The 27,951-nt window shown below is 43.7% G+C and overlaps 3 protein-coding genes across 3 annotated transcripts in view; 2 read left to right on the forward strand and 1 right to left on the reverse strand.

The window, feature by feature from the left end:
* The first annotated feature begins 32 nt into the window (after nt 1-32).
* Nucleotides 33-12,790, forward strand: LOC119015064 (carboxy-terminal domain RNA polymerase II polypeptide A small phosphatase 1-like). The gene is made up of 7 exons (XM_037090679.1): nt 33-992; nt 8,073-8,221; nt 8,346-8,447; nt 8,922-8,978; nt 9,547-9,639; nt 9,754-9,939; nt 10,319-12,790. Exons 1-7 carry the CDS (start codon nt 920-922, stop codon nt 10,445-10,447), a joined length of 789 nt encoding a protein of 262 aa, XP_036946574.1. The 5' UTR covers nt 33-919; the 3' UTR covers nt 10,448-12,790.
* Nucleotides 9,841-27,946, reverse strand: obsl1a (obscurin like cytoskeletal adaptor 1a). The gene is made up of 26 exons (XM_037090684.1): nt 26,591-27,946; nt 24,296-25,579; nt 23,429-23,698; nt 22,865-23,125; nt 22,462-22,767; nt 22,107-22,373; nt 21,732-22,007; nt 21,358-21,472; nt 20,994-21,154; nt 20,622-20,894; nt 20,261-20,536; nt 19,884-20,159; nt 19,517-19,792; nt 19,152-19,427; nt 18,791-19,060; nt 18,425-18,691; nt 18,076-18,345; nt 17,719-17,985; nt 16,471-16,737; nt 16,107-16,219; nt 15,855-16,008; nt 15,593-15,754; nt 15,209-15,313; nt 14,852-15,118; nt 13,514-14,780; nt 9,841-9,963 (listed from the first exon to the last, which is right to left on the reverse strand). The coding sequence occupies exons 2-25, from the start codon at nt 25,488-25,490 to the stop codon at nt 14,509-14,511; spliced, it is 6,642 nt and encodes a 2,213-aa protein (XP_036946579.1). The 5' UTR covers nt 25,491-25,579; nt 26,591-27,946; the 3' UTR covers nt 9,841-9,963; nt 13,514-14,508.
* LOC119015063 (sodium/potassium-transporting ATPase subunit alpha-1) overlaps nt 23,622-27,951 on the forward strand; it is a 41,685-nt gene continuing 37,355 nt past the window's right edge. Inside the window, exon 1 of the mRNA XM_037090678.1 lies at nt 23,622-23,730. The gene's annotated coding sequence lies outside the window, so the exon portion shown is untranslated. The remainder of the gene's footprint in view (nt 23,731-27,951) is intronic.

A 27,951-nucleotide genomic window follows, 5' to 3' on the forward strand; every position in this document is an offset into this window, starting at 1 on the left:
AAAAAAAAAAAGAAACTGCACTTGTGCGACGCTCCCTTGGCCGCAGGCAGTTTCAAGGGGACCCGCACTGGGCGTTTCTTTTGCGGCTACTTTCACATAAACTTTGGCTTATATTTTTATTTTATTTTTAAAAAGTTGTCGCTAATTTAACTGAGTCATAAACACGTGTAAATATAAACCTGCTGGTGATAAAGTTGGAAACACGGGTGGTAGACAGACACACGGTGTCACGGTTCAGCGGGAGTAGCCGTTAGCCAAAGTTGGTGAGTTCGCTAAGCTAATGCTAGCCTGTAAATAAATAAACATCGGGCTTATTTTATCATTTAAACGTCAATGGACGCGTTGTGAACCGAGTTATTAAACGTGTGCGGTGTAAATGAAGTGATCCGTGTCTTCAGATAATTTATAAGCAGCGCGTATTTGTCTTAAAAACAGAATAAGCCCGCCGCGGCTAGCCTAGCCTGCTAGCTAACTTTGGAGTAACTTTGTAGCAGGGCTACTTTTTAAGGGACCGTCGTCAACCGCCGCCGTCTAACGTGTGTAACCGCCCCTTACTGCGCCACTTTAAGCGAAATGGGAAGCCTTGAAACCTCCATGTTTGTATCTTGAAATTGCGAGCGGAGTCGAGCACCATATTGAATCAAAGTTGCCATCTCCTTGACAAATGTTTTACAACTTTCAGACCTCAAACTCAAAGCTGGGGTTTTTTTTCTTCTTCCCCTGAGCGGAGCACGGCGGCGTTAGAGGTAATGGAGACATAGTGAGGATCCGGACTTTTGTTGCGATGTTTTCCGGGCTGCCTCAGCGTCGTCTGCCTTCATGTTAAAGTTTAATGCGAGCGAGCGAGCAAACAATCTCTGAAGTTTGAAAGTTGTGAGGTCAGCAGCTCCGGAACCGGACCGGACCAGACCTGGATGTGATGGACAACCCGTCCTCGGTAATCACGCAAGTCAGCCGGGATGAAGAGGGGAGCAAAGCCGCGGGGGAGAGAGGTAAAGTGGCGCTGGATGGTTTTTTTTTTTTGTATTTTTTTGCACTCATGTCAAAAAAAGTTTTGCAGCTGCGTGAATTCACAGAAACCGTGTTTACATCACATCTTTACACTAAACCCTGTTTTACACTTGCATTTAACAACACTGTGAGGAGGGAAGCGGGCTGAAAACAAGTGAAAGCACTAAAACTGTCACTGTTCTACTGTCCTGCATAGATTATGGCTGCGGCCTGCGATGAAAGTAAAGGAAGTGACGTAGAAAAGCTCGATTAAACACAGTTATTATACTTTATTTTGTGTTTTAAAGTCGCCTCAAAATCCTTATCTGGTCAGAAGAAATTAAAGGGTGCAGCATCGTAGCTGTGTGAGATGTTATTTTAAAGGTGCCATATGTAGGAATTTGATATTAAATATTAAAGGGGCGCTGTGTAGTTTTGGTGGCAGGGTCCGCCAAATGTAAACAAAGTAAAATGGTGTGATTGTGTTGCCCTTTTTCAAGGTCAGTTTGTTTCTTGCGTCATGAAAACTAAAAGAGAGGTTGTTTTTATTTAATTTCTGATTAAAATTTCTGATTAAAACTGTGTCGTGCACCTTTAAACCTTTTTATATAAAAGCTTTCAAGAAAAGTATGCTATCACAACTGTGAAAAACATTATTTAAAGGTGCAATATGTCAGATTTTTAGTCCAAAACATGAACAAAAACAACAACTAATACGATCAACAGAACGTCAACTCTATGCATGCTAACGATCTAACCAAGCCCTGTCTTTTCTCATAATGTTACTCCAAGACTGCTAGCTACATAATAATAGTAATAATGATAATAATAATAATTATAATAATTATAGTAGTAATAGTACATTTAGTTTATGTAGTGCCTTTCAGGGTACCCGAGGACACTAACTGAGATAACTGAGCAAAATGTAGCTGCAGTCAAGGATAAATAAAAGTATACACGTGTTTAAGTGGCCAATTCTTACATAATCTGTCTTTTTTAAACATGTTTACTCATGGCTTTTGTAGGATTTATCCAATAGATAACATTTTTTAAAAATCTGCTCATATCTCTATTTTCCTGTCAGGACTTATCTCATTACAGAGCTCCTCTGTTTCCTCTCTTAACTTAATGAAAGACCCGTGAAATCCTGATTTCCACCGTGTAACATCAACTCAATCAGCCCCCTCTGTTCACTTCACATGGATTTCTGCACACTGTACACAAAACCAGGCAAGATACCACAGAGTGCAAATGCAGGTTACTGAATAATCGGGTGGCCGGTCGGTCATCATCCCTGAGAAACTGCTGCCGCCTCACATTTTTTATGTCTCCTGTCACATGTAATGCAAACAGCACATATTTAAGTTGTGGCCGGAGTTAAAGACATTATCAGGCGTACTGCATGCACAGATATACAGGTGGTCATGCTTAATTTGACATTAAAAGATAAGCAGAGATGTTAAGCAAAGCGTCCTTCTTGTACATGTGTAGTAGCAGCAGCCTAATCTATTACACAACTTGTCCTCCACGCTTTGTGAACATATGAACTCAGTGTGACACACAGCTGCCGTGTCCAAACAGCTTGTTTACCCGGTGAGGCTGGAAGAGACGGTGACACGTAGAAAAGAATAGTTTAGTTTAGTTTCAGCTGTGCCAATTCAAAAGACGAGTTTTAGTTTCGGTTTTACAACAGTTTCAGGTTGTGAAAAGCACCCAACAAACCCTTCTGACCGCGACCGCTAATGTACCTCAGTGGCTCTGTGGTGCAAAGATGTAGAATAAAAGTATGCAAGTTTAACGTCTTGTTGTGCATCTCTGACGATGGAGAAAATGTTTCTCAACTTTTGGGGTCAGGACTGAACAAGGTGTTGCTTAACATGCTGACAAAGTAGTTGTAGATCCCTTCGAATGATTGTGGCAACGTTTTTGCATGTTTGTATTGATAAATGAGCACCGTTAGACACTGAATTCAAGGGGTGCGGAAGAAGAAGAAGATGAATTTCTTGATTAATCATTTAATTGTTTTGTCTACAAAACATCAAGAACTGCTGAAAAATATCAGTCCGTGTTTCTCAAATCCCAACATGACGTCCTCGGATGTCTTGTTAAGTCCACAGCCCAAATACATTCAGTTTACTGTCGCATAGGAGACAAATATGATGATGATGGAGCCTTAATGAGTCAGATTTGTGATTTGATCGATTTAAGTGGTTGATTTTCACAGTTTGTAACAAGAAAAATACCTTAAAAAAGGCTGTGTTTGTTTATAAGACTGTCTTGGTGTCATGGCCACCCAGTCGTAGATTCTGAAATGCTGCGTCCAAACATGCTTATTTATCAGATTTTCAGTAAAACAGGCGGATATAGCATCTTATCAGACATCGGATCAAGTTCCTGAAACCCAGGAACAGGCCAGGTTCATCACTTTAACATCACTAACCCATCTTACAAGTTTCATTAGTGTGTTTTTATTGGAGGGTTTTATTGTCACATGAAAGTTTTACAGCTGTTTCAAAGAATTCAGTCCTTTATAAATAGTCGAATCCTCACTCCCCAAATTTGCAGTTCAGCATCTGCATTGTTAAGATTCGGTTTCCTAGTGCTTGAGATCATAGAGGTCACAGATAAGTGGCCAGATTTGCAATGTGACTAAAGCTCAGCTGTCAGATTTAGGAAATGATCAGAAATGGGAGTGGAAGCGTTTTTACAGGAAACTGTTGGACACACCGGCTTTTAAAGTGGATTCTGGGCTGAAGCTTCTTATCATGAGTGTGTGGAGTGTGAGCTACTCCACACTGATGTCATGCGGTGTTTGCATTATTCATTTTCTGTAAGTGACAGGACAGGAGATAACACGTTAAAGTCTGCATTTCTGCATCGTTCACAGGTGAACAGGCAACGTTCAGTGATTACTGAAGCTTTGTGTTTGCTTTGCTGGGAGGGCAACACGCTTTGATCCAGCTGATTGTGCTTCTCACGCCGTGAGGATGTTGTTGAGCCTTCACAAGCGTTTCATGCTGTATCTTAAGTGTCAGTATCTTTGACTTCACACAGCAAGACGCACCACGCGACTGTTTCATCGTTGTGTGAGGCCAGATGTGTTGGAGGGTTGTTAAACACAATGTCAGAACCACAACTTAAAATACCGCCGAGTTGAATGCTACTGCTTCAGTCACAGTTTATTAATTTCTTTTCTTCTTAAGTTGAAGGAGGTGAGAAGTGATTTGAGGCCCCCAAGTATTAAAGATGGGAGGCGTTGCTGTGCAGAAGGATGTTACGTTAAATGTAACTACATCATTGTGGCTTGAGTACAATTTGAACGCACACAATGCAAAACTGTCTACCTACGTCTCTGTTCTGTCGTCTCAACCAGCTGTTAGGTGCTCTGGATCACAGACGAAACGACCAGAGACAATCGTTGGCAACCCACCTACCGTGTCTCTTAAGGCAGATGCTTCAAGCTACGCAAAAACAATTTCAGGCTTCATCGTTTTCTGTGTTTTATCACCTGAAAATCATAACGCAGTGAATGAACGAGCTCCAGTTTGAGCCGACGCTCAACGAGAGAAAGCTGACTCCTTCGGCTCTAAACAACCGTGGCTCACCAGTTTTAAGGACTGACGTTCGTTAATTTCACTATGTCGAATATGTTCACTTGTCTGGACCGTGGTTCTGGCTTTAGAGGGGGAAGTGTTGACAGATTGGCTAGTTATCTGTTGGCTAATCCCAAAACACAAAAATGTTAATGAAGTGATATTGCCTTCTGCAGCTGCAAGGTTTTAAACGCACATCCAATTGTTTTTTTATTCCAAAGTGCTTCTGAAGAGAATCAGGCTCTGAAAATGTGATTTTTAGTATTTGAAAATGCAGAAAAATAATCAACTGCCAACTTTTTTTCAGTAGTTTTCCATGCAGAAAAGCCAAATATCGTTCCTTCGACTTGTTTGTGAGCAAAACAAGGATGTCCGATGCGTCTGTCTCTCTGTTTATAGTGCATATAATCTGCATCAGCCTCTATTTTAAGAATAACACAACTGCCTGAACATTGTTTGAGCTGCACAGGAATGAAACGCTCGGAAATTTCCCAGAGTCCAAACCTTTCGCTCACATAAAAACCTTTACGAGGATGACACAGCACTGAGCCCGGTCCTTGTTTCTGATGATTCAGGTTTTACAAGCAGTCGGGATATTTCCTGAGAAGCCTGCAGTACGCTCCACTCCATCTCCTACGAGCCATCTTCGTAATGCCAACTTTTTTTTTTTTTTTTTTAATTAATGCACGCTCTGTGTTTTGTGGTCAGTACGTCATAAAACGAAGATAAAGATAAAGGAGACTGGAGGGAGCAAATAAGGACATGGGAGTGAACGCTGGAAATTGGAAAGACAGAAGGGAGTGAAAAAGGAAACAAAGGAGTGAAGAGCCTAGTTAGAGAGGACGTTAGGGAGTAATTAAATGCACAAAGGAGTGATAATCCCTTTAAAAAAGTCCATTAAATCTACATCTTCCTCTTCTTTTTGCTTAAGGTCACAGCTCTGTTGGTTTGACGCTGCATTATCCGGCACAAATCGATGTTACCTTACAGAAAAATCAACAGTAAAACTCCTGTTTGGATTCATAGTCGCATACAAATTGAAGACAACAATCTGCATTTTTTAAAAACCATGATTTGACATGAAATCAACTCTCAAGCCTTATCCCGCATCGCTAAAACACGGTGGCAAGGAGCTTCCTCCGCTGATACCCGTCTGTTTCCTCTTCCTGTTTTTTTGGCCAGAGCGCGGCGGCGAGGCCAGCGGAGGGTCAGCCGGGGTTTGAGTCCACAAATGCAGTAGGAGGGCACGGCGGAGAGGGAATGAAAGAGGCGTGAGAGATGCACAACAGAGGCCTGTGTTGTTGGTAGCCCAGTCACGTCCGGACAGACGGAGAGAGGGAGGACGGGGCATAAAGGAGGCCAAAACAAAGTGTGACGCGGGACTGACAAGTGAGCAGGAGCGCTGATCGGAGACTTAAGGAGAGTTTTGACCAGACGACATCGACCAAATCCTCAGTCTTTTAAACTGAGCTGAATAAAGCTTAAAACTTCTGGTACAACCCTAAAAGTTCCACCTCTGAGAAGTTATCTCGGTCAGCCCGTTAGCCTGCTGAACTTTTTTTAAGATGATGTCACAAATGAATGAGTCACTGGCTCATGCATTTCTTCAATAACTATAATTACGTTGCTCATATGTTCCTGAAAAGGCTCGTTTGGTCTAACTTTTTGTTCCATACAATGCAGTTCTGCTTTTCTGTGTAATATTTCATAATTTGGAATATCCAAGATGATGTAAGTCAAAGGAGTCGAGTTGTTGCTTCGCACCGACAGAAACCCCTCTGACCCAAAGAAAACACTGCTCCTGAAACTCCTCGTCAGAAATCTCACCTTTAATTCTGTGACTTTGTGACATCACATTACCTCACCGTGTCACACATTTGCATAATTTAATGCCAAGCAGCTAGTTTGGCACATAACAAATTGATGTAACACAGCTTTAGACACAGCCAAAGTTTTTTCCCCAAAAATTCCAAATACTTTTGGAAAAAAAATTCCCCAAATTTGGGGAAAAAACTTCAAAGAACCTTTTACCCCAAATTCCAAAGATTTTCTTTCTCCAAAATTCCAGAAATATTTTGGAGGAATTTTTTCCATATATTCCAAAGATTGGGGGGAATTATTTTCCCACAAAATTCCAAAGATTTTTTTGGAAAACCTCTTGTTGTTAGAGATGCTGATTCAGGCATGTGTGCGCTGACCAATCAGAGGAGACGGGGTATTCAAGAGGCAGGGGCATGAAAGAGACAGGAGCTAAAACAGAGAGTATGACAAAACTGACTGAACCATGTTGTAAACCTATTCTAGTAGTCACCAGAAATAAAATTATGAACCTGAAAATGAGCATATTTTATAATAATTACTTATAATACAGGAATGTAAACTGGATTGATTTGGAAAAAACAAAGAATTGCGAAGCTAGCAGTGCTTCTTGCACTCAAATCAAAGTTTGTCAGACACGTTATTTGGACATGTATGTTGCATACATGTTTACTGGAAAAACTCCAAGGCGTCATGTTAGACATTTTTAACAAACATTTATCAGGCCTGAGTGAAATCTTGACACTTAAACACTTGAAGCAGAGAAGCAAAGTCTGGTGTGACAAAGAAGACATCTAAAGATCATCTTCTCCTGTGGGAACGTAACAGGCTTCTTCCAAAAAACTACTGATCAAGATAATATTCCTCAGATTAATTGATTATGAAAAGACTCATCAGTCGCAGGCCTTGGTGATTCAAACAACTGAAGACATGAAGCAGCACAATAAACAGTGTAAGGACGGAGCTCTCTACCTGCTGATCAGCGCAGATAAACACTTCCTGCTGTCATACCACTGCGGTGACGGAGAGAGATAAGGGCGGGAGACTAAACCTCATTCCCCATCGCTGAGTTAGGCTGATTTTTTTTTCTTGTTACATTGATGTGTGCATTTATGTAGAATTGTGTTGTTTTAATGGTATTTCTAAAAGGTCATGCGGCACCTGCCCTCTACTGACTGGCACGCTGCATTCCACAATGAACTCATGATGTCTTTATGATGCCTGCTTACAGTAGCAACTTCACTGCTAAAAGTGCTGAATGGTTGTTGGTGGCAGTCGGAGCTTTTTGCTGTTACGCAACACACTCCTGGCAGCGACAACGTACTCCTCCAGGGAGGTTTGAGCACATGACCAAAGTATGAGGAAAGCTGCTGGATGTGTGATTTTTTTGTTTCATTTTTTACTGCGTTCACACATTCGCATGACATGACGGAGTGTGTAAGTGGTTGGTCGGGTCGTCATGTGCGAGGATTGGAGCTAAAGTGCAGCCTCTTGTTTCTGGAATCTGAGTTTGTGCAACAGCTTTGTTATTTGGGTTCATGTGAAAGGTGCAATATGTAAGATATGTCAAATTGATATTATAAAAATAGAGTATTAGCTAACAGCTGCTAATTAGAGCATTATTTAGCTCATTAGACATTTTTTGTAAATCAACTCCATGTTCCTCTCCAGGTTCTTCGCCCTCTCTGTCCTCCAAGAAGCCCCGGAGCAGAGGCCTCCTGTCCAGCCTCTTCTGCTGCCTCTGTCGGGAGCAGTCAGAACCTCCACCCGTCAACAACAACGCCCCTCTGCTGGTGGAGGAGAACGGAACCGTCTCCAAGGTGTGTTTACCGCCGTCTCGCTGCTCGCATTTCTGTCCTGTATTGGCAGCAGTGGTGGGATCCAGTCTGTCTCTACTTTGTCATCCTTCAAATATTCAATTTGTGGCATTTTATTTTTTGTTAGATCCAGGTGAAGCCTCTGCTGCCTCCAGTGAAGTCAAAAGACTCCGGGAAGATCTGCGTGGTTATAGATCTGGATGAGACGTTAGTTCACAGCTCCTTCAAGGTAAGAATGAATCACAAGCAGCGATGTGCAAGCGTGTCCTTTTTTAATTTTCTCGATGATTCAAGGGTTTAAAAGCTCATAGTTGTCCCCTGTGATCACATTACATCACGACTTGGTTATGTTTAATAGTAAAAACACTCTATAAGCTCCACACTTTCCTCCATCTGGTTGTTGTTGGCTCAGACGGTGACATTTCTGTCATCGCTGGCAAATGCCAAACCCAAACTAGCTGGTTCCTAAACCCAAATAAACACCGCTGCTCCTCCACTGCAGACTGTTTGTCTGTACCTGCATCTGTCCTACAATAATACCAGTCATATTTTATATAATAAGGCCTGCAGTGTCTCAGTTCCTAGAAGTAAACCTTCTTGTGACTTGATGTTGTTGCTGAGTCATGCCTGCAGTAGAAAAACATGAATATTTTCGTCTTCTTGTTTGTTAAAAGCAACTTTTTTTTTTTTGTCCCCCCGACAGCCTGTGAACAACGCAGACTTCATCATTCCCGTGGAAATAGATGGAACGGTACACCAGGTAATAATGGTGGCATCACTCAGTAACCTCAGCAAACATGTTCATCCTGTACCTCGTCATCTAACCGGACACTGCCTCATCATCCTTTAAGCTCCCAGGTTTAAATTGCGGAGTGCAGTAGGTGGCGTTTAAGGGATTTAAAGATGGCTGCTTGCTCAGAGATGGAAGACACACTGTGGGTCTGGGCCTGATTCAAGTAATCCAGGATAGGTTTGTTCAGACAAGCACAGCCTATTCCGGATGACTTGGTTCAGGAACGCTGCCCTTAACCGCCGGCGCTGCAGAAAGAAGAAAAAATGGAGGAACAAGGAAACAAGTCCATGATTTCACTTCTGCAGCTGCATCTGTATTTAATGTGATGCAAGAATGCCTGTAATACTTTGACTCGTATGTAAAACCGGTCTGCTTACATCCATCATGCAGCGTTCTGTGATTTGCACAGATAACATCTTGACACTAAAAGAAAGCGTCACAGCTCTTCAGACTGTAGCAGTTTGCAGAAACATGTTATATTTTGAAATGCACGCCGTAACAGAACCAGGCGTTAAGAATTTACTGTGTGCTCCAGGTGTATGTCCTGAAGCGGCCCCACGTCGACGAGTTCCTGAAGAGGATGGGGGAGCTGTTTGAGTGCGTCCTGTTCACTGCAAGTTTAGCCAAGGTGAGACACTGCTCGCTGCTGCTCTGAAACTAAAGATTTGTGCCATTGTTCCACATTTTGAATGACTGAAAATCAAAGGTAAAGCATTAAAAAAAGGGTGTATGTTTGTTTCAGTATGCAGATCCAGTCTCTGACCTCCTGGACAAGTGGGGCGCTTTCCGCTGCCGTCTGTTCCGGGAGTCCTGCGTCTTCCACCGGGGTAACTACGTGAAGGACCTGAGCCGCCTGGGTCGCGACCTGAACAAGGTCATCATCGTGGACAACTCCCCTGCTTCCTACGTCTTCCATCCTGACAACGCGGTGAGTGTCCTCGGACCACAGCACCTGAGTCGAGACAGTACAACATAATATACATCAGTGCTACTGAGCTGTAGCCTCAAGGAGAACTAACCTGAGGTGTGACGATTCTGAAACCGAGTCTGAAACCGCGATAGAAAGGTCCCGTCACCAACGCCGCCACTGCGGTGTCACAGCTTCGTTTCTTTCACTTCTGCTTTTCAACCTGATGCACATCGACTTAAACCTTAAATCACCTCTGTTTACTACAGACTGTGTCCCTCAAACCAGCTTTCTTCTGGTCTCTAAAGCTTGATGGGTATTTAATGATGGCTTTATAGAGTTAATTCAGATAACTAGTGTGCATCATGATCCGTGCATAATACTCTGCGTTTCCCTCCAGGTGCCCGTGGCCTCGTGGTTCGACGACATGTCCGACACCGAGCTGCTGGACCTCATCCCTTTCTTCGAGAGGCTGAGCAAAGTGGACAACGTCTACACGGTCCTCAAGCACCAAGGGACCGCCAGCTAACAGCGTTCGACTTCTCATCTCAGCTCTGAACAAAACCGACGTACAACTATGGAAAAATAAAAAAAAGAAAATGCACACACCAGCGAGGCTCCGGCACCAGCACCAGCTTTCACTGCCCAACAGAACACAGAGCCTTCACCTTCCCAGTATCCTGAGTGACTCTGATGCCGTCGTCACTGCCACCTTCTGGTCAAAACAGAAAACTGCCTGAAATGTGCCTTTGGAAACTTTGTCCCGGTCAACCTGTGATGAACCAGCTGATGTGAGCGGATGGATGGACGGTTTTGCGGTTCGACACAGCAGATGTCTGTAACCACGGATCCTCTGGATGCAGATCGGGTACAGGAAACAGACTTTTCTCTCGTGGATTTCAGCCGTCTGATCCTGCAGAAGATGCAGGAACCGAGTGCAAAGGAAACTTGAACAGTCTCGTCATTGAAAGAACAGATGATGTATACGTACTGTAGATCGTTATCTCCGCCACGCGCCCTGATCTCGTCAGTATCACACTATTAGTCGCAAAGCATGTGATCCTCGGGTGTCATTTTAGTCTTTTTTTAGAGCGATGTAATCAGGTATTTTTTTTGAGTAATCTCGACAGTGTTATGGATGAATCAGATAAAAAAAAAAAAGAAGCTTATTCTGTAAACCTGAATGGGGTTATAATGTCAGATTTAATCAGGAGTTGTTAAATTTTGCTTGTAAGAAGATGATTGGACAGCACTTTACAAGTATAGTCTAGTGTAGGAGTTAAATAAAGCAGGAGTGACGATGTGAAACACTCTGATCCATTTAAAGGAATTTGGTATGTGTCAAAAACAATTAGCCTTAAGTCCCGTTAGCTGAAACAGACGTTGACTGTTGTATTTCTTCCTGACACTAACACGAACATCGAAGAGCAGCTGCTACGTATACCGGACAAGGACTTCCCAGTTTTTTTAAAGATCGATGGATAGCCATAATGCAGCGTGTCTAGAGGACCACGATCGACTTGTTGAAAATCAGAACAGGAGTCTGATCCTGGATCAGTTCCTTGTTTTGTTTTTTGTTTTGTTTTTTTAAAAGCCACAAAACTTGAATGTCACACAGCATTTACAGACTTGTTTCTGAACGGTTGTGGAAGTTACAGTTCGGCCTGTCAAGTTTGGTTTTCATAAGCTTCAGAGTTTTCTGTTTTGTTTTATTTTGTTTTTCTTGTTTTTTTTCCTGAAGCGGTACACATGGGCTGGAAACAATTTCAGGACTTTGTAATAAAATGTGTGTCGACGAGGGGGAGGATTTGTGACGCGTCATGCCTTGTGTGGTGAAATTCAGGACAGATTTAAAGGAGAAATCCACCCAATTAATGAACCTGTTGTCGCTGATTTATCTCGCACCTCTGGGTCTCTTCTGTTGTTCGAGTGGATGGTTTGGATGTGATGTTAGTGCAGCTAGGAGAAACGATGTCAGGGTTTGTGTTTCCGAGTATCATAAAAAAAATGATACATGATACGTAGCTGTGTGAGGGTGGAATTGTCCTTTAAAATCTCATCGACCACATTGAATCTGTATTAGCGCTACGTGTTTTAGCGATGATCTGTTTATTAAGGAGAACGTGGCTCTCCTCATACGCGTTGACAATACCGTGTGTCGACACTGATGAATGGAAAAATGTCGGATTTGACAAAGAGCCTCCACGGCAGGCTTGTGATATGACGGGGGAGCAATTAAATCTGCCGCATTAAGAGTTATTTTTGTCTTTGTTTAACAAATTATCATCAATTGTCAATCAAATTTAGTCTGTTTCTTTTCTCGATAATTACTGATTGTCTTTGTCGCGGTCCTCCGATACAAACCTGGTTGTTACCTCGTATATTAATACGCAATATATGGATCAGAAGACACCAGCAAGTGACTAAAATGATAGCGTCTGACTGTTGTGGGCACATAACGGGGTGATTATTTTTGATTATTGTTTCACATAAGCCATCATTACACGTCTCGATTTAGGTTCATTACCAATAACTGTTGGTTTTTAGTTGGGATTTCATTGGCGAACAGGAGTATTTATAGGAGCTGTCAGTCGATTGATGACATATAAAAACAAGTGTTGTGTCACTACCGGGGGCCCATTCACTGATACTGTACTTCTCACACATTCAGTAGGTTTGTATATTTTGTTTTGCACAGTAATAAAGCAAACAAATGTTCATTAATATATGGAATATTCATGTTACTGTACTCATGATTGAATAGATGTAACCTGATTTTTTTTTTGACCTGTTGTTTTATCATACCAAATTATATATGGACTCTATGTAATAATGCCATTTTTTTTCTCCCATAAATGCTAAATGAAAGATGGTCCAAGTGCTGTTTTTTTGTTGAGCATTTCTTCTTTTCTAGATACAGGACTGTAAATAAGTAGTGGAATATGTGTTACACCATCATAACTTTTTTATATATATATAATATATATATATATCTCAATCAACTGGAGGCAAAACTGGAAGTAGCTGTTGGCTAACCTGCTAGCACACAGGTACCTTGCTAGCTTACACAATCAACATGCTTCACTCAGAGACATGTTTTGGTCAATTAATGAATGTAAGTATGATATTAGCTCTCGTTATAGCAGTTTTTGTCATTACTTACCATCTAAATGAAGTAAATGTTTCTTAAAAATGCTAAGTTAAATTAGCGTTAGCTTGTAGCATGTATTATGCTAATTGGAGAGGCTAGCGGCTAGGTAGCTAGGTAAGTTACAGAGTGAGTAGTTGATTTTCATCAGGAAAAAGTGTAGAAGTGGTACAAGAAGTGTGACTTTTGTCTTGACTTATCGCCTAAAAGAAGTAAATGTTTCTTGAAGATGCTAGATTAAATTAGCGTTAGCTTGTCGTCTGTATTATGCTAATTGGAGAGGCTAGTGGCTACGTAGCTAGGTAAGTTATAGAGTGAGTAGCTTATTTTTATCAGGAAAAAGTGTAGAAAACGTCCGAAAAGTGTGTGTTTTGTCTTTATTTTCCATTTACCACAGAAGTAAATGTTTCTTGAAGATGCAAAATTAAATTAGTGTTAGCTTGTCACCTGTATTATGCTAATTGGAGAGGCCAGCGGCTACGTATCTGGGTAAGTTACAGTGTAAGTAGTTTATTTGTATCAGGAAAAGCTAGAAAATGTAAGAAACGTGTGATAACAAGAATTTATCATATTCAACAAGCCAAAACAGGATTAATGTCAGAGTTTGTACCGCTAAAGATGTATTATTGTTGATGAGCTAGTTTAAATCATCACTTATAGTAGGATTTGTGCTTATATTATCATAAACAAAGCAATCCAACACTGCCAATTAATATACTTTTAAATTAAAGTCACCACTAGTTTTATTATTCTTGATTCTTAAGAACCACTCTTGATTTAGCATTGGGGCTGTAGCCAATGATAATTTTCATTGTTGATCAACTGGTCCATAATTTCCTTGTCAATGTAAGATAAGCTGTTTCTATAAATTGTCAGAAAATGGAGAAAAATGAAGGTCAGTGTCTCCCAAATCCCAAGATGACATCCTCAGACTTCTTGTTTTGTCCACAACCCAAATATATTCAGTTTACTGACACAGAGAAGGAAGGAAACCAGCAAATATTCACATTTAAGAAGCTGAAATCAGTTAATTTTGACATGTTTTTCCTAAAAACTTGACAAGTAATCGACTGATCATTGATGAAAATGATTCTCATGGACTCCCTCCTTAAACAGAAAACATTAATGACATGTATTCACTGCTAACCACTGTTACTATTTGTTTTATTTTGGCGGGGTGGTGGGGGTTTTACATCAGAATCAGCATACAAGAATGTAAAATCGGTTGTACATCATAATCAGGCAAATAAATATCTAAACTGTAAAAAAGGAATAACTTGACTCGAGGTTTAAAATGCTTACTCTACCCTCATTTTGAAATCAAACTCCAATCAGGGAAATGCAGATCACCTGATCATGACAAATGGATGTTGACAAGTTCAAGGTGTGACGAGCGGCACTTCACTTTTCTGTTTGAGTCACTTTCTTTTCTCGCTCTTCCTCTAGTTCACGCTGAGCTGGGCGCTGCTCTTCGCCTTTCCCAAGGTGAACTTCACCACGCCGCTCATGTCCACGCTGGTGTTCTTCAGGGTGAGTTTGTAGACCGTCCCGTGGTCTTCCAGGCGGACCGAGGGGCCCGACTGAAGGGTCTCTCCATTCAGAGTCCAGACGGGAGGCTTGTTTATGGCGACAGACACCTCGCACTGGAAAGATGCCGGCTCAGGCTCGGTTACCTCCACGTCCTCCAGCTCTTTCACCATCACGAGGGCTTGAGCTGCACAGAGAGAAAAGAAGAGTTATCCAGGTATGAAATAAGAAATAAAATCTTGGATGTCCTAAACTCACCTTCCACCATCAGTTTGGCTTTGGACGTGTGCTCTCCGACCTCCACGCTGTAGGTTCCCTCATCCTCCACGGTCACCTGATTGATCACCAGTTTCAGGGAGCAGCCGTCGGCCACCATCTCCAGCCGATCCGAGGGAACCAGTTCCTCCCTGCCCTTGTACCAGACGGGGCTGCAGCGAGGCGAGGACACGGTGCACTCGAGGATCACGCGGTGCTTCTCCAGGGCCGTTCGATCTCGCAGGGGTTTCACAATGGAAACGGGGAGCTCTAAAACAAAAAGAGAGATTTTTCAGATTTGTTATGGGAACCATTTTTAAGCCGTGTGTAACCAAAAAAAAGAGTTTAGAGTGGCCTTACCTTCTACTTCCAGGTATGCTGTGGATTCAACATCCCTGGCTGCGAAGCGGATTTCCCCGGCGTCTTCAGCTTTGACGTTGCACATCAGCAGGAAGTGTTTGGTCCCTGAAGCAAAACAACAACAAGACTTGCAGAATTTCTCAACATGAAAGCGGTTCTAGAGGCTGTTTTTTTCTTGGATTTTTCACTTTAGATGGTGTATATGTTATTCTCTGCCCCCTCCAAGGTCTTACTGTTCCCTGTTATGTCCACTAGAGGTCCTCCTTTATGCACTAGTTGAAGGAGGGCCACCACTTTGATAGCAGAACTCACACTTTTCCTGCATTGTTCCCTGAGCTAGGTGCTATTTAGATTGATCAGTGACAGGTGACCTCCTTCTCTGACCTTCGGTGCGGATCTTGATGGTGCTCGTGGGTCGAATCTTGTGGCCGTCTCTGTACCACTCCCCGGTAACATCCTCCAGAGACACCTCGCACATGAAGACGGCGTTCTGGTCCTCCTGAATGTAAAGGTCCTCCAGATCCTGCACTATCTCCAACTTGTGCTCTGTTAGGTGAGAAAAAAACAACATAGACGAGCCCTGAAATCCTAAATATCTGTAAAAAGTAGATATATTTATACGCTAACTTTGTTTTTATCATCTTACCGTAAACCTCCAGTGAACAGGAAGTGTTGACTTCCCCAGCGTCGCATGTGTAGGTGCCAGAGTCCGCCAGGGAGCACTGCATGATCTGACAGAACCGCTTCCGGCCCATGGAGTAGATCCGACAGTTCTTCCCGGGCTTCATCTCCTTCCCATTCTGATTCACAGGAAAAAAAAAAGAGATAAAGGTATTCCTCACACATCTGAAACCAGTTGCCATTCCTGTAAATCTACACTGAGCCTGGTTTATTTTACCTTAAGCCACCTGACTTCGATGATTTGTCTGGAGAACTCGCACTCCAGAGTGGCGGGAAACTCCTCCTCCACACGGACGTCAGTCAGTGTTTTCAGTATTGACACTGGAGTCTCTGTCAGTGTAGCAAATCCAATCAATTAACCAACAAACCACCAACCTAATAAATTACTCATATGTTTAGATTTCTCAAAAACTGACAGTTTTTTTGGGTCCAGAATGGATTCAAATGGTCTTAAAGGGGTTTCCTATTGGTCCACACTACAATAAATAATGATTTAATACCATTATGCTTAAAAACAAACCACAGACTCTCCTTTATCCATTCCACCCTGCACCCACAGAGCTCCACAAGCCAGTATTCACCTTTAATAGTGAGCCTAGCGGTGGTGCGCACTCCTTCAGCTGAGAAGACGATGGTGCCCGTGTCCTCCAGGGTGAGGTTGGACAGGGTGAGGCCGTGGATCAGCCCGTTGGTGCTCACCCGCCAGTGGTTGTTGGGCTTCACCCGGATGCCGTCTTTCTGCCAGATGCCCTCCACGTCTGTGTGGGAGAGCTCCACCTCGAAGGAGGCCGTCTCTCGCTCAAAGGTTTCTTGGTCAGTTAGGCCTTTACGGATGCAGATTTTACGTGCTGGATTGGGAGAAATGAGGAGAGTGTTTTATAAGTATATGTAATAATGTGCCTCTTAGGAATGGTATCAGGTTTAAATCAAACTATCCAGACATTCATAAAAGATGGATTTGACGGATAACTCCTGAATCCATTTTAATATAATGCATTTTAAATACAAGCACACTTCTTCAACAATTTCACGGCACGTTGAAAGAACACTGTGTTTCAAGGACAACAAAAGGTGGTTCAAATATAGACCCGGCTCAGTTCATCGCGTTGCAAAAACAACACCTACTGGAGCTCCGCGGTCCATTGTCACTGTGTCATTCAGCCTGCTATTGTGTAACAGCATGGCTGTGTTTCAAAAACCTTTTCACACATGCAGGTCTAGCCCTGCTATTCTTAGCATCTTTTTGCACTGTGACTTACTGTGAAAAACACAAAGTATGTACTGTTCCTCAGTTTCCCAGAACTCATCCAGCCACAACGTGCTACACTACACTGACTCCTCTGTGATTCCTGCTCATTTTAATGTTTGGACTCCAAGCATTACTAAGTATTCGTAAATAATACTTGGAAAGTACTTCTATTAGTGCTGAAGCAACTAATGTGTTTGTTTCTTTTATCAATCATTGAGTTTATTCGTCATGCAATAATTTATTGGCTCAATTTTCAGAGAGCTGTGATGTGATGCTGCTTTTATCTGTTTTATATTATTGTAAATCACATTTCTTAGATGTTTGATCTGTAATTTAGACACAGCATGAAATATGAAAATGCTGTCTTGGGCTCTCTTATAAGCATCCCTATTTTTTGACGTGGAAGTGAATCTTATTGAGTTTCTTTTCTAGGTCTTCCAGTCTGATGTTTTGTTAAACGTTAGTATTTGACGACCACCACACTTGCTCACCTTAACTTTAAGCAATGTAGTATAAAGCATAAAGAGATCAGCTCACACACTATTCATGCCTCAACATCTCTGGCAACCAGCACACTTACGTTCTACATTGAGCTTGACCTGCGTCCGGTCATGCAGAGTCTCGCAGCGATAGGTTCCTCGGTCGGATAGACTCAGGTTTTGGATGGTCAGAGACCGTTTATAGCCATTCTGGGCCAGTATGTATCGGGGACCTGGTTGAATAACCACCCCTTGCCTCATCCACTGGACCTCTCCCATCTCAAGGCTGATTTCAGTCTCCAAGGTGGCGTCTCCAAACTCTTCTGCCACGACGGCATCCATTTTCTTTGTAAACATGACTTGAGCCTCTGAAAATACCAGACAGAAATAAAAGTGACGAGGAGCTCTGAGAATTCTGGTTAACACACCTTATCCTCTGCTTCATTCAACAGTCTGACCTTGAACTTTGAGCGTGGCTTTGCTTATTTGTCCCTCGGCCTCAGCTGAAATCTTCGAACAGTCCAACATCTGGCACTTCTTGATCACCAAGGTGTGGCAGAGGCCGTTCTGCTCTGCCTGGAAGCGATCGCCCAGTGTGATCGGCTCGTTGTCCATGATCCAGACCAACTGGACATCCTCAGGGGAAACCACACACTTGAAGGTGGCATCTTCTCCCTCAAGCACAGTGGTGTTGTGGAGCTCTGTCAGGAACTCCACCACTCGAGGCACTGAGGAGACACAAGAAGGTTCATGAACCTGCTACCTCACACAAGAAAAGAAAGAACATCAGAGTCCAGACGTACTTACTCTCTACTCTCAGCGTTGCAGCAGTCCGGTCGTCTCTTGACTCGCAGGCGTACTCCCCAGAATCCTCCCGAGTTAAACGGTGGATGGTCAAACTGCGCTCAACTCCATCCGCCCGGATGGAGAACCTCCGGCTTGGAACCACCTCCACGCCGTTCTTCAGCCACTGGACATCTGCTTTCGGCTTGCACACCTCACAGCGAAGTGTCACCATGCCGTCAGCGTGGGCCACAGTGTCATGGAGCGGCCTCACGAACTTGATTCTCATTTCTGTGATTCAGAAGAACAAAGTTAATGCGGCTCTTAAGTCCAAACTGTGGTGTGTGTGTGTGTGTGTGTGTGTGTGTGAAGTAAAAAATAACTTTTAACCTTTCACCAGCAAGCTGAAGTGGATCTGGTCCGTGTTGACGTCGCAGGTGTACTCGCCAGCATCAGAGCGCCTCAGAGGCTCGATGGTTAGGGTGCGTTCATGGCCCTCGGTGAGTGCCCTGAAACGCTCGCCTTCAACAGGTGACCAGTCTTTCAGCCAACGCACTTGAGCGCCTTCCTTGGATACGTAGCTTGTCAAGGTCACGCTCTCTGCCTCGTAACCTGTCACAACAATGTCGTCCTTCTTGTGCACGAACGTGACTGGAGGCTCTTTGATGGGAAAAGAAATGGAGTCACATGTTAAGCAATCTTGTGATGATGTTGATAATCATGTTTCTGGAGATGTCTTGTGAGTTTTTACCATTGATCTTAAAAACGCAGATCATCTTGTCGTCCACAGCATCACACACATACTTCCCAGAATCCGAGTGCTGGATATTGGAGATGATGATTTTCCTCAGAGTGCCGTAGCTCTCGATGTGAGTGCGGGAGTCGTTGGTTAGCAGCTTGTCGTTGCAGTACCACTGGACAGGGGCGTTAGCACGCGACACTTCACAGGCTAGGATCAGGTCTTCCCCTGCCATCATCTCCTGATAATCCGTTTCATTTGAGTTGCCCACGATTGTCACTGGAGGCTCTACGGCCCAGAACAAGAGACAGGTGATCTATTTAAGAAACAGCTTTAAACCTAATTGTTTAATTGAAAGGTCACTAAATCAATCGTACCTTCTACGGTAACCTGGAAGCTGATACTGTCATCTCCGACATCCAGAAAATACTCTCCCGAGTCTCCAAGTTCAGCATTAAGGATGACCAGCGAGCGAAAAGCGCCTTCTTCCTCTTCGCAGTACCTTTCATCGCCCTCAATACGACAGTTGTCCTTGTACCATTTGGCAACAGCGTTGGCTCTTGAGAGCTCGCACTCCAGCACAATGTCATCAGAAAGCGTGGATTTAAGATTTGCCTTAATCTCTGACTTTCTCAGAATCTTCACTGGAGGCTCTGATGAAGCAGAATTACATGTTGACAGTCAAAAATCGCATCATGTGATAGAAATCATCTCCACATCTGACATGACATCATCGCCTCTTACCTGAAACTTTGACCTGGAAATCGATTTTATCATCAAGAGCGTCACAGGTATATTTCCCAGAATCCTCTGGAGAGGGTGAGTGAATTGTCAGACGGTGGGTGAGCCCATCCTCTGTGATGGTGACATTACTGCTCTCCTCGATTTCTCTGCCATTAAACCACCACTTGACTTCAGCATTTGGCCGTGACACCTCGATCTCCAGCACGATTGGTTTGCCGGCAAAACTTTCCAGTATGTCAGGCATGTTGTCTGGACGAGTAAGTGTAACTGCGGGCTCTGAAGGAAAAATTAGGACATTATAGATGGAAAATTATATCAAAAATTCTATCAGTTTATTAAGTTTCCATTTATTATTGTGCCTATTTCTTCATTCCTACCTGTAATGGTCACCAGGAAGGCCACAGAGTCATCTTCGGTGTCACATATATACTCCCCCGTGTCGTCCACAGTGGTGAAGGGTATAACCAGTCGGCGTTTGGTCCCCTCTACCTCCAGGATCAAGTTAGGACCCTCATCTACCTCCAGGCTGTCTTTGTACCAGTGGACAGGGGCATCCGCATGAGAGATTTCACAGCTGAGCTCCAGCCTTTCGGAAGCCAAGTGGGTCAGTTCCAATTCTGATTCACTCGGTGAAATAATTTTTACGGGTGGCTCTGGAAAAAGAGGATGTAAATATTGTTTTAATTATTTTTAAAGATGTCTGGTATAATCAGAAGTTTGCCCCAAGTTTATTCTTACCCTTGACAGTGAGCTGGAAAAAGACAGAGTCTCCATCGGTTTCACAGACGTATTCTCCGCCGTCCTCCACCGAGCCATTGAGGATGGTCAGCCTCCTGTAAGGACCCTCAGATATCAGCTGGACGTTGCTGCTTTCCTCCATCACCTGGCCGTCCTTGAACCACCGCACCTTCCCGCTGGAACGAGACAACTCACACTGCAGGTGGATCTCCTCTGAGATATAGCTCTCCATCACAACATCATCCTTCGGCTCGACAATCATCACTGGAGGCTCTGCGTGTGAAGTTAGAGAGAGTTCAGAGAGTAAAATGTGCATGTATGCAATTCTTTACACAGCACTTGACCCAAAATAAGTTGTAAATATTCTCGTACCTCTGACATTGACAGTGAAGTCGATGCTGTTGTTTCCTGCCCGGCAGGTGTAGCTGCCGGCATCTGAGGCCTCTGCAGAGCGGATGATCAGCCTCCTCATGGTTCCCTCTGCCTGCAGAGTGATGTTGTCACTGGGCTGGATCTCACACCCGTCCTTATGCCTGAGACACACCAAATCAGACCCAGGTAATCGTAATCGAAATACAAAATGGTAAAACTCATAACTTGAATAACAACTCATCTGCTGTAAAAGTAAATTGTGTTGCTTTGTATGAGCAAGTACATGTGGAAGTGCACACAAGCAGTCATTACAGTTAATTACTATACATTTTTCAGACAGGTATTCACTTCCCAACTGACTTACCACACGACTTCAGCATCGTCTGCGGAGACGTGACAGAGCAGCACCACTGGGTCCAGCTCCATGCTGCTCTTATGTAGCTCCTCCTCTGGGACCGGAGTGAACTCCACCGGACGACCTGAAGAAAAAAAAAAAAGAAAACAAAGTCGGAGAAATGGATGTCGGACACCGGCACCGAAGGTACAAGATGATGAACTCGTTTCCTTGAAATTCAAGATATTCTTACGGCAGTTTGGTTAAATAAAAAAAATTAAAAACGTAGATTAAGTTGTTGAAACCGGCTCTAGGAATATAAAAATACGTTAAAAAAACACACTCATTTAAGTTGACCTAATTGAAATAGCCTGAAATGTATCCACCTTCAAACAAGCCTTTACCTGCAACATTCACGTTGAATTTGATGACATCTCCTGTAGTTTCACATGTATAAACCCCAGAGTGAGATTCATCAGCTGACTGAATCACAATCCTCCTCATATTCCCGTCTGATTGGATGTTGAGGCCATCGTCTACCTGGAGCTCCTTGCCATCTTTGAACCACGACACCTTTGCGCAGGGGTGGGAGACTTCACAGTAGAGCACAATGGCATCACCAATGTCCACCCTCTTATTACTGTCTGAGTCTGACAGAGCGCTGAATTTCACCACCGCAGCTGGAAAGGTATACACGTAAAAAAAAAAAATAATCAATTCCAAATAAATGCATCCATCGTGTGCTAAATTTAACAAAAGTAACAGATATTTAAACCTACGTTTAACCTTGAGTACAGCTGAATCCCGGACTCCATTGGCTATGAACGTGACCTCTGCTGTGTCCTCTGCAGTGCACGTTTCATGGATAACCAATGAGTGCTTTGTCTGGGACTGTTTTACTGAATATCGCCCACCGTGCTGCAGTTGAGCGCTATTCAGAAACCAGGTTCCGACCATCGTAGCAGACAGTTCGATGGAGAAGTGAGCGTCTTCTCCTTCCATAACCTCACAGCCTTTGAGACTTCTGTGAATCTTTGGTCCAGGAACTAAGCGGAAAAAGCAGAATTACGAGTTAATAAAAGATTCTGCATTTTTCTTTCAGAGCAGAGTGATGTTTCACTGTAGGTTCCTCACCCAGATGGACAGCTTTGGGAAACTCCACATGGCCACTCCGCCCATACTTGTTGATGCAGCAGACGCGGAACCGGTAGTCGCCTTCACACTGCACGCTGTCGCCGGCGATCTCAGCGGAAGTGGTGGTCTCTGTGGTGAAACACTTCTGCCACTCTTGTGAACCCACTTCCTGTCTCTCCACGACAAAGATGGATCGGGTGGAGGTCTGGCTGTTGGGCGCAGGCGTCCAGGTAAGCAGGACGCTGTTGGGTCGATCCATGTCCATTTTGACTCCCACGGGGCAGATGGGAGGGCAGTGTCTTGTGGCTGAAAAGGGATTGTCAAAAAAAAAATTAAATGTAAAATGAGTATTTTAGCTTGAAACAGGGAAGCCAACATATACATTAGCGCTTCCTAAATGTACCTTTGACCTTCAAACGTGATGAGGTCTTGGATCTTCCTGCGACGAACGTCACTACCCCTGAGTCCTGGTAGGCCACGTTGACAAAGACCAGAATGTGAGTTTTGCCGAAAGACTTGAGGATCGTCTGGTGGGACTCGTGCAGCTTAAAACCGTCTTTGAACCAGTGGATCTCCATATCGTCGCTCTCCACCTCGACACAGAACACAGCGTTCTCACCCTCCAGGACCTCCAGCTTCCGTGGAAGTTTACGAACAATAGTGCCTGTAAATGTTGTAAACGTTTGTCAACATCTATTGTGGATTTACAACTTATCAAGCTATAACATTTCTGCAATGCTAATTAATTATTTAGGCAAAGCTTAAAAGCTAGCTTCCTCTTTTGACCTGCAGCTGACAAATATTTTGATTATGACATTTAAATGGATTCATTATCCAGAGATCATCTAACCTGACATAATTAGACTAATGCAAGTCGAGAGGGTTAATGTTTAATTTTTGATGCATTCAAGTGTCCTTTCTTCTTTCATATCTAAAAAACTGCACACCCACATTAAGGACAACTAACCTTTAACCGATAGCTCAGCAATGCTCTTTCCTCCATCAGGCATCTCACAGAGATACACTCCATCGTCATCTGTCCCGACATCATGGATGGTCAGTCGTCTTTTCGTCCCTTTCTGCTCCATCCCGTATTTGCTGCTGGGCATCAGCCGCTGGTCCTCCAGGTACCAGGCAGACGGAATTGACTCGTTGGGAACCTCGCACTCCAGCACGGCCACATCCCTCTCCCTCACTTCTACATCTTTTAACGGACGTGTAAAGCGCACAGCTGGGCCTGAAGAACAACGGGAACAACAGCAGATTTAGGTAAGTGGTATGAGTTTGATTCAAGCTTTTACTGTGATATCTTTGATAGACACTTTCTGGCACAAACTTGGTTCGAACTCTTTCAGTTTGTTTGAATATTTCATGCCACCACTGAGCAGCGGCCAGTTGCTGCAGTGCCACTTCACATTATCTGTATATTAAGGACTGGCATGTTGACCTCGGGCCTAAACTGACTCTTACGATGGAGGCAGCTGGCACACTGCAGCACCGTGCCTAATGAAAAGGTATGTGACCCTGAGAATTATCTGCCCATTACAAAGGGATTAGGACAAAATGATTTAACCACTTTAAAAGGTGACGCCATGCATTTCAGCGCGGCCACAGAAGTGCAGCTTATGACCCTGATGTTTTATCTATGTGGTTCATTCTTGCTCTTGCGTTTGGACTGTTGTTCATATTTTGGATCATATAAGCATTGGTTTTTGCATCCATCTATCAATCCATTGGTGTTTCGAACAGGGATAACATTTTAAAATATGCTGTCACATTAAGAAATCTCTGTGTTTGGCCAGTTGGAATTGAAGCACGGGCAGGTATGGCCTACCTTTGACAGACAGGTGAACAGCACTGAGGGTGTTGCCAAGAGCGTTTGATGCTGCACACACATACAGCCCTGTATCCTGCACTTTACAGTACAGAACCTTCAGCGTGTAGTAGCCTTCTCGGTCCTCAAATATCAGATGACGCCTCCCGGGCTCCAAGGGAACTCCATCTTTCTTCCAAATGATGTCCGGCTTTGGCTTTCCTGTGACAAAACAGCGAAATTTGGCGTGTTTCCCCTCCGCCACTGCAAACTTCTTGGCTTTTGAAGCACTGACACTTGATTCCTCTGCAAGCCGTGACAAACTGAGCCTCCCACCCCTGTGCTTTGGGGACCACTGGCTGTTAGCGTGGCTGTTTGAGGACATTTTACTCTCCTCCCGCTCCGGTACGGGCTCGACGAGAAGGACAGCGCCGGCCAAGGCCTCGCCGTAGCAGTTGATGGCCCTGCAGGTGTAGACACCTTTGTCTGGCATGCGTGTCCTGTAGATCTTGAGCTGGAACCAGCCGCCATCTTGATTGCTCACGCCAAAGTGTGCAGTCTCGAAGATGTCATTCAGCTTCTTCCCATCTTTCTCCCATGTCACTTCAGGAACAGGAGTACCCCAGATTTTGCAGGAGAAGGCGGCGTCTTCTCCTCGATCCACGCGCAGAGAAAGAGGCTTGATGAGGAATCGCGGTTTGTCATCAGACGGTAAATCTACTTCTTCTGGTTTTACACCGTTCTTGGCGTTCCACTTATCCTTTCCGTTCAGCACATCTCCGTTTTCCTTTTGTTGATCACCATTTTGCACTGTGCAGTAGCCATTCATGTGTCCTCCAAATTCTCCGTTTTCTTTCATTGGTTGCGTCACACCATTGACCCCTAATTGCCTTTGCCCCCCTTCCTGTAGCTGCGCCTCTCCCTCCACTTTGAGTGAGGCTGCTGCATAGGTTTCACCTATACTATTTTTGGCTTTACAAATATACTGGCCAGCATCCTGTGGGGTGACTCCAGTAATAGTCAGCAGGTAAGCTTTCCCTTCCTCCGAGAGCTTGTAGTGTCCATCAGACAAGATCTGGATGTTTTTACGCTCCCAGATCACGTCAGGGCGAGGATCCCCATCGATTTGACACCTCAGGGTTGCAACCGTGCCGCACTGTGCCACCACAGGGCGTGGGTAACCCAAAACACGAGGAGCACCTCCGAAAATATCCATGGTGATGTCACCCTCTCTCTGGTTCAAATGAAGAAACGTCTTTTGTTGTAGCCTTGCCTCGACTAAAGCCTTTTTCGTTGGTGCAGAGGCTGTAACATGTAGAAAAAGTATATTTTAGCAGGCAGTCAGTGGGAACTCAAACCCAGACCAAGTCACTTGACATCACAATCTAAATACTCAACGTCTACATAATGTTGGCTGGAACGGAGCTTTCTTACTTTGATTGTTGCGGCGCATTTCAAATGTGACATATTTGTGAGAGAGAAAACTGGAATGTGCTTTTAAAATGACCTGATATCTGATTGACTGCACAGAGGAGATGTATTAAAATGTTTAAACTGTTCTAAAGACTTGTCATACCTCCCCTGGCTTAACTGAGACTTAGTAAGGTGTTTATCACATGCTTGGTGGTTTAGTAAAGTGGGTTTTGAGCAAGGAAAACTATCTCAGTTGTCTCACAGCTGGTGCTGTAACTCATTGAAGAGTGTATTTATAAATTAGTCCATCCAAAAACAGACACGGGAGACCGACCATGTGGCACATAGCACACAAACTGTGCAGTGACACACCTGGAGTCACTTTGTATGTTTGTATAGAATATGTATGTCAACTGCATCTTTCCTGGTGGGCTTTCCTATCTGTTAATTGCATTGTTGGTCCTAAATCAATCATTATTTAAAACTAAATTCTTCTTTCTTGGTAAAACTTCTTGCTCTCTAGCAGATTATGATTTGATCTTTCTAGTTGCCGCTGGAAAAACACGTCTCCCGTCATGTTGTCACCATCTCACTGTTGGCATTAAAAGAATGGCAGCCATCCCTGCTGTATGACGCACCATACTCCCATCTGATGCACATCCTCGAAACAGCATGGACAATATAGACATGTGCTCATGTCTCTGATATAAAATAGCTCGTCACATAGCACGTCAGCTATTCCGAAAGTCTTACGAGTACTTGAGCATGTTATGGGAGCATGGATGAAAAAATTATTCTACTTAAATAAGCTTGGAATGTCAAACAAGATTTACACATAAAACTTACCATAAAACCGATCCTTTTCTAATTATCCACTAAAGAACATTCACAAGATAAACTTACCGCGATTGTGGGTCGTTTAAAAGACTTCAAATCATCTCGTCGACTTTGTGATGTTAACTTCAATATGATGCCCTCAGAAAGTTCAAGCTGGCGTCAGTTAATTCATATGACCAAATTCTGCAACTTGTACTTGACTGATATTCCCTCTGTTGCTCTGTAGATCTTACTGAGTCTCTTCAGCTCTGTTCCTTTCTTGTTTGGCTTGTTGCTTTTAGATTCTGGGAGACTTTTGACACACCTCCTGGTCACTGAGAGTCGAAGCATGTGAGAAAAATGAAGTCCTCCATTCACACTGGGTGGCCTGTAATCACAGGTATCTTCTCTGGTTGAGTCCCCTCCAGTTGGCGCTGGGTTGCAGGTGGCAGAGGGGAAAATGACCGCCGTCTTTCAGCCAAGCGCTTGGTTTGTGCGTCAGCTCTGATACTGTCATTGTCCGACAGCTAAAGAGTGAGCAGGAGAGAGTTGGAATGGGGGTGGAGGTGGGGGCATTAAATGCTTTCACAGCTGCTGCCACTGCGAGCCACCCCCTAAAAATAACAGCAGCTTCTATGACAGTGGGCGAGATAAAGTTAGGCTCTCCATTCACAGACGGTGGCTCACTAAAGATAGAGAGGAGGCCGAGCTCTGCGATGGATCACTCAGCTTATCAGATAGTCTGAGTTAAACCTCGAAGAAGAGAAAGGACACTCCACCTGCTGGAGCTCCTCGAGTCATGCTGACCCATGAATAGGGACAATCTGGGGTGACATCAATACAATAAGGATTTATTTTGGTTGAATTGTAACACGATGTTTACCACCGGCTCTAAAAGTGTTGTTAGTAGTAGAAGAGTAGCCTCAGTCTTGGAAAAGATTCACAAAGTTAAACACTTGGACTCGACTCGGCCTTAAATTTACTAATCAATTTCAAATAAAAGTCTGCGTCCCACCTCTTCCCACTAAGCTTTCATATCAGTGAACTGATATGTAGCTGTACATTTAGCTCAATTTAGACCATTTAGACTAAAGTTTGTACCAATATTGGTCGTTGCAGCGTAGACAGGAAAGTAAAACAGAACAGAGATGGCGTCACACACCATTACAGCCACGCCATGTGCCAAGTGACTGCCTCTGTAAGCCGAGGCTGTTCTCAGTGATGTATCGGGAGCTGATAAGGAAACAATTGCTTGAGTGTTAGAAGCATTTAAGCCCATTATGATCTGGCAAGAGACGTCGTCACTGTCAGGGTGTCGGGAAACAGTTTTAATGGCTCATCTGCATTTCAAACAAAAAGCTCTCACTGCTTATTTTTAATTCAGCTAGTGAAACACAGATCACTCGTTGTTTCTGTTTCTCACACGGGTCACGATTGGCCTCCCACCG

This window comes from Acanthopagrus latus, chromosome 24 (assembly GCF_904848185.1).
Source record: "Acanthopagrus latus isolate v.2019 chromosome 24, fAcaLat1.1, whole genome shotgun sequence".
Classification (NCBI taxonomy): domain Eukaryota; kingdom Metazoa; phylum Chordata; class Actinopteri; order Spariformes; family Sparidae; genus Acanthopagrus; species Acanthopagrus latus.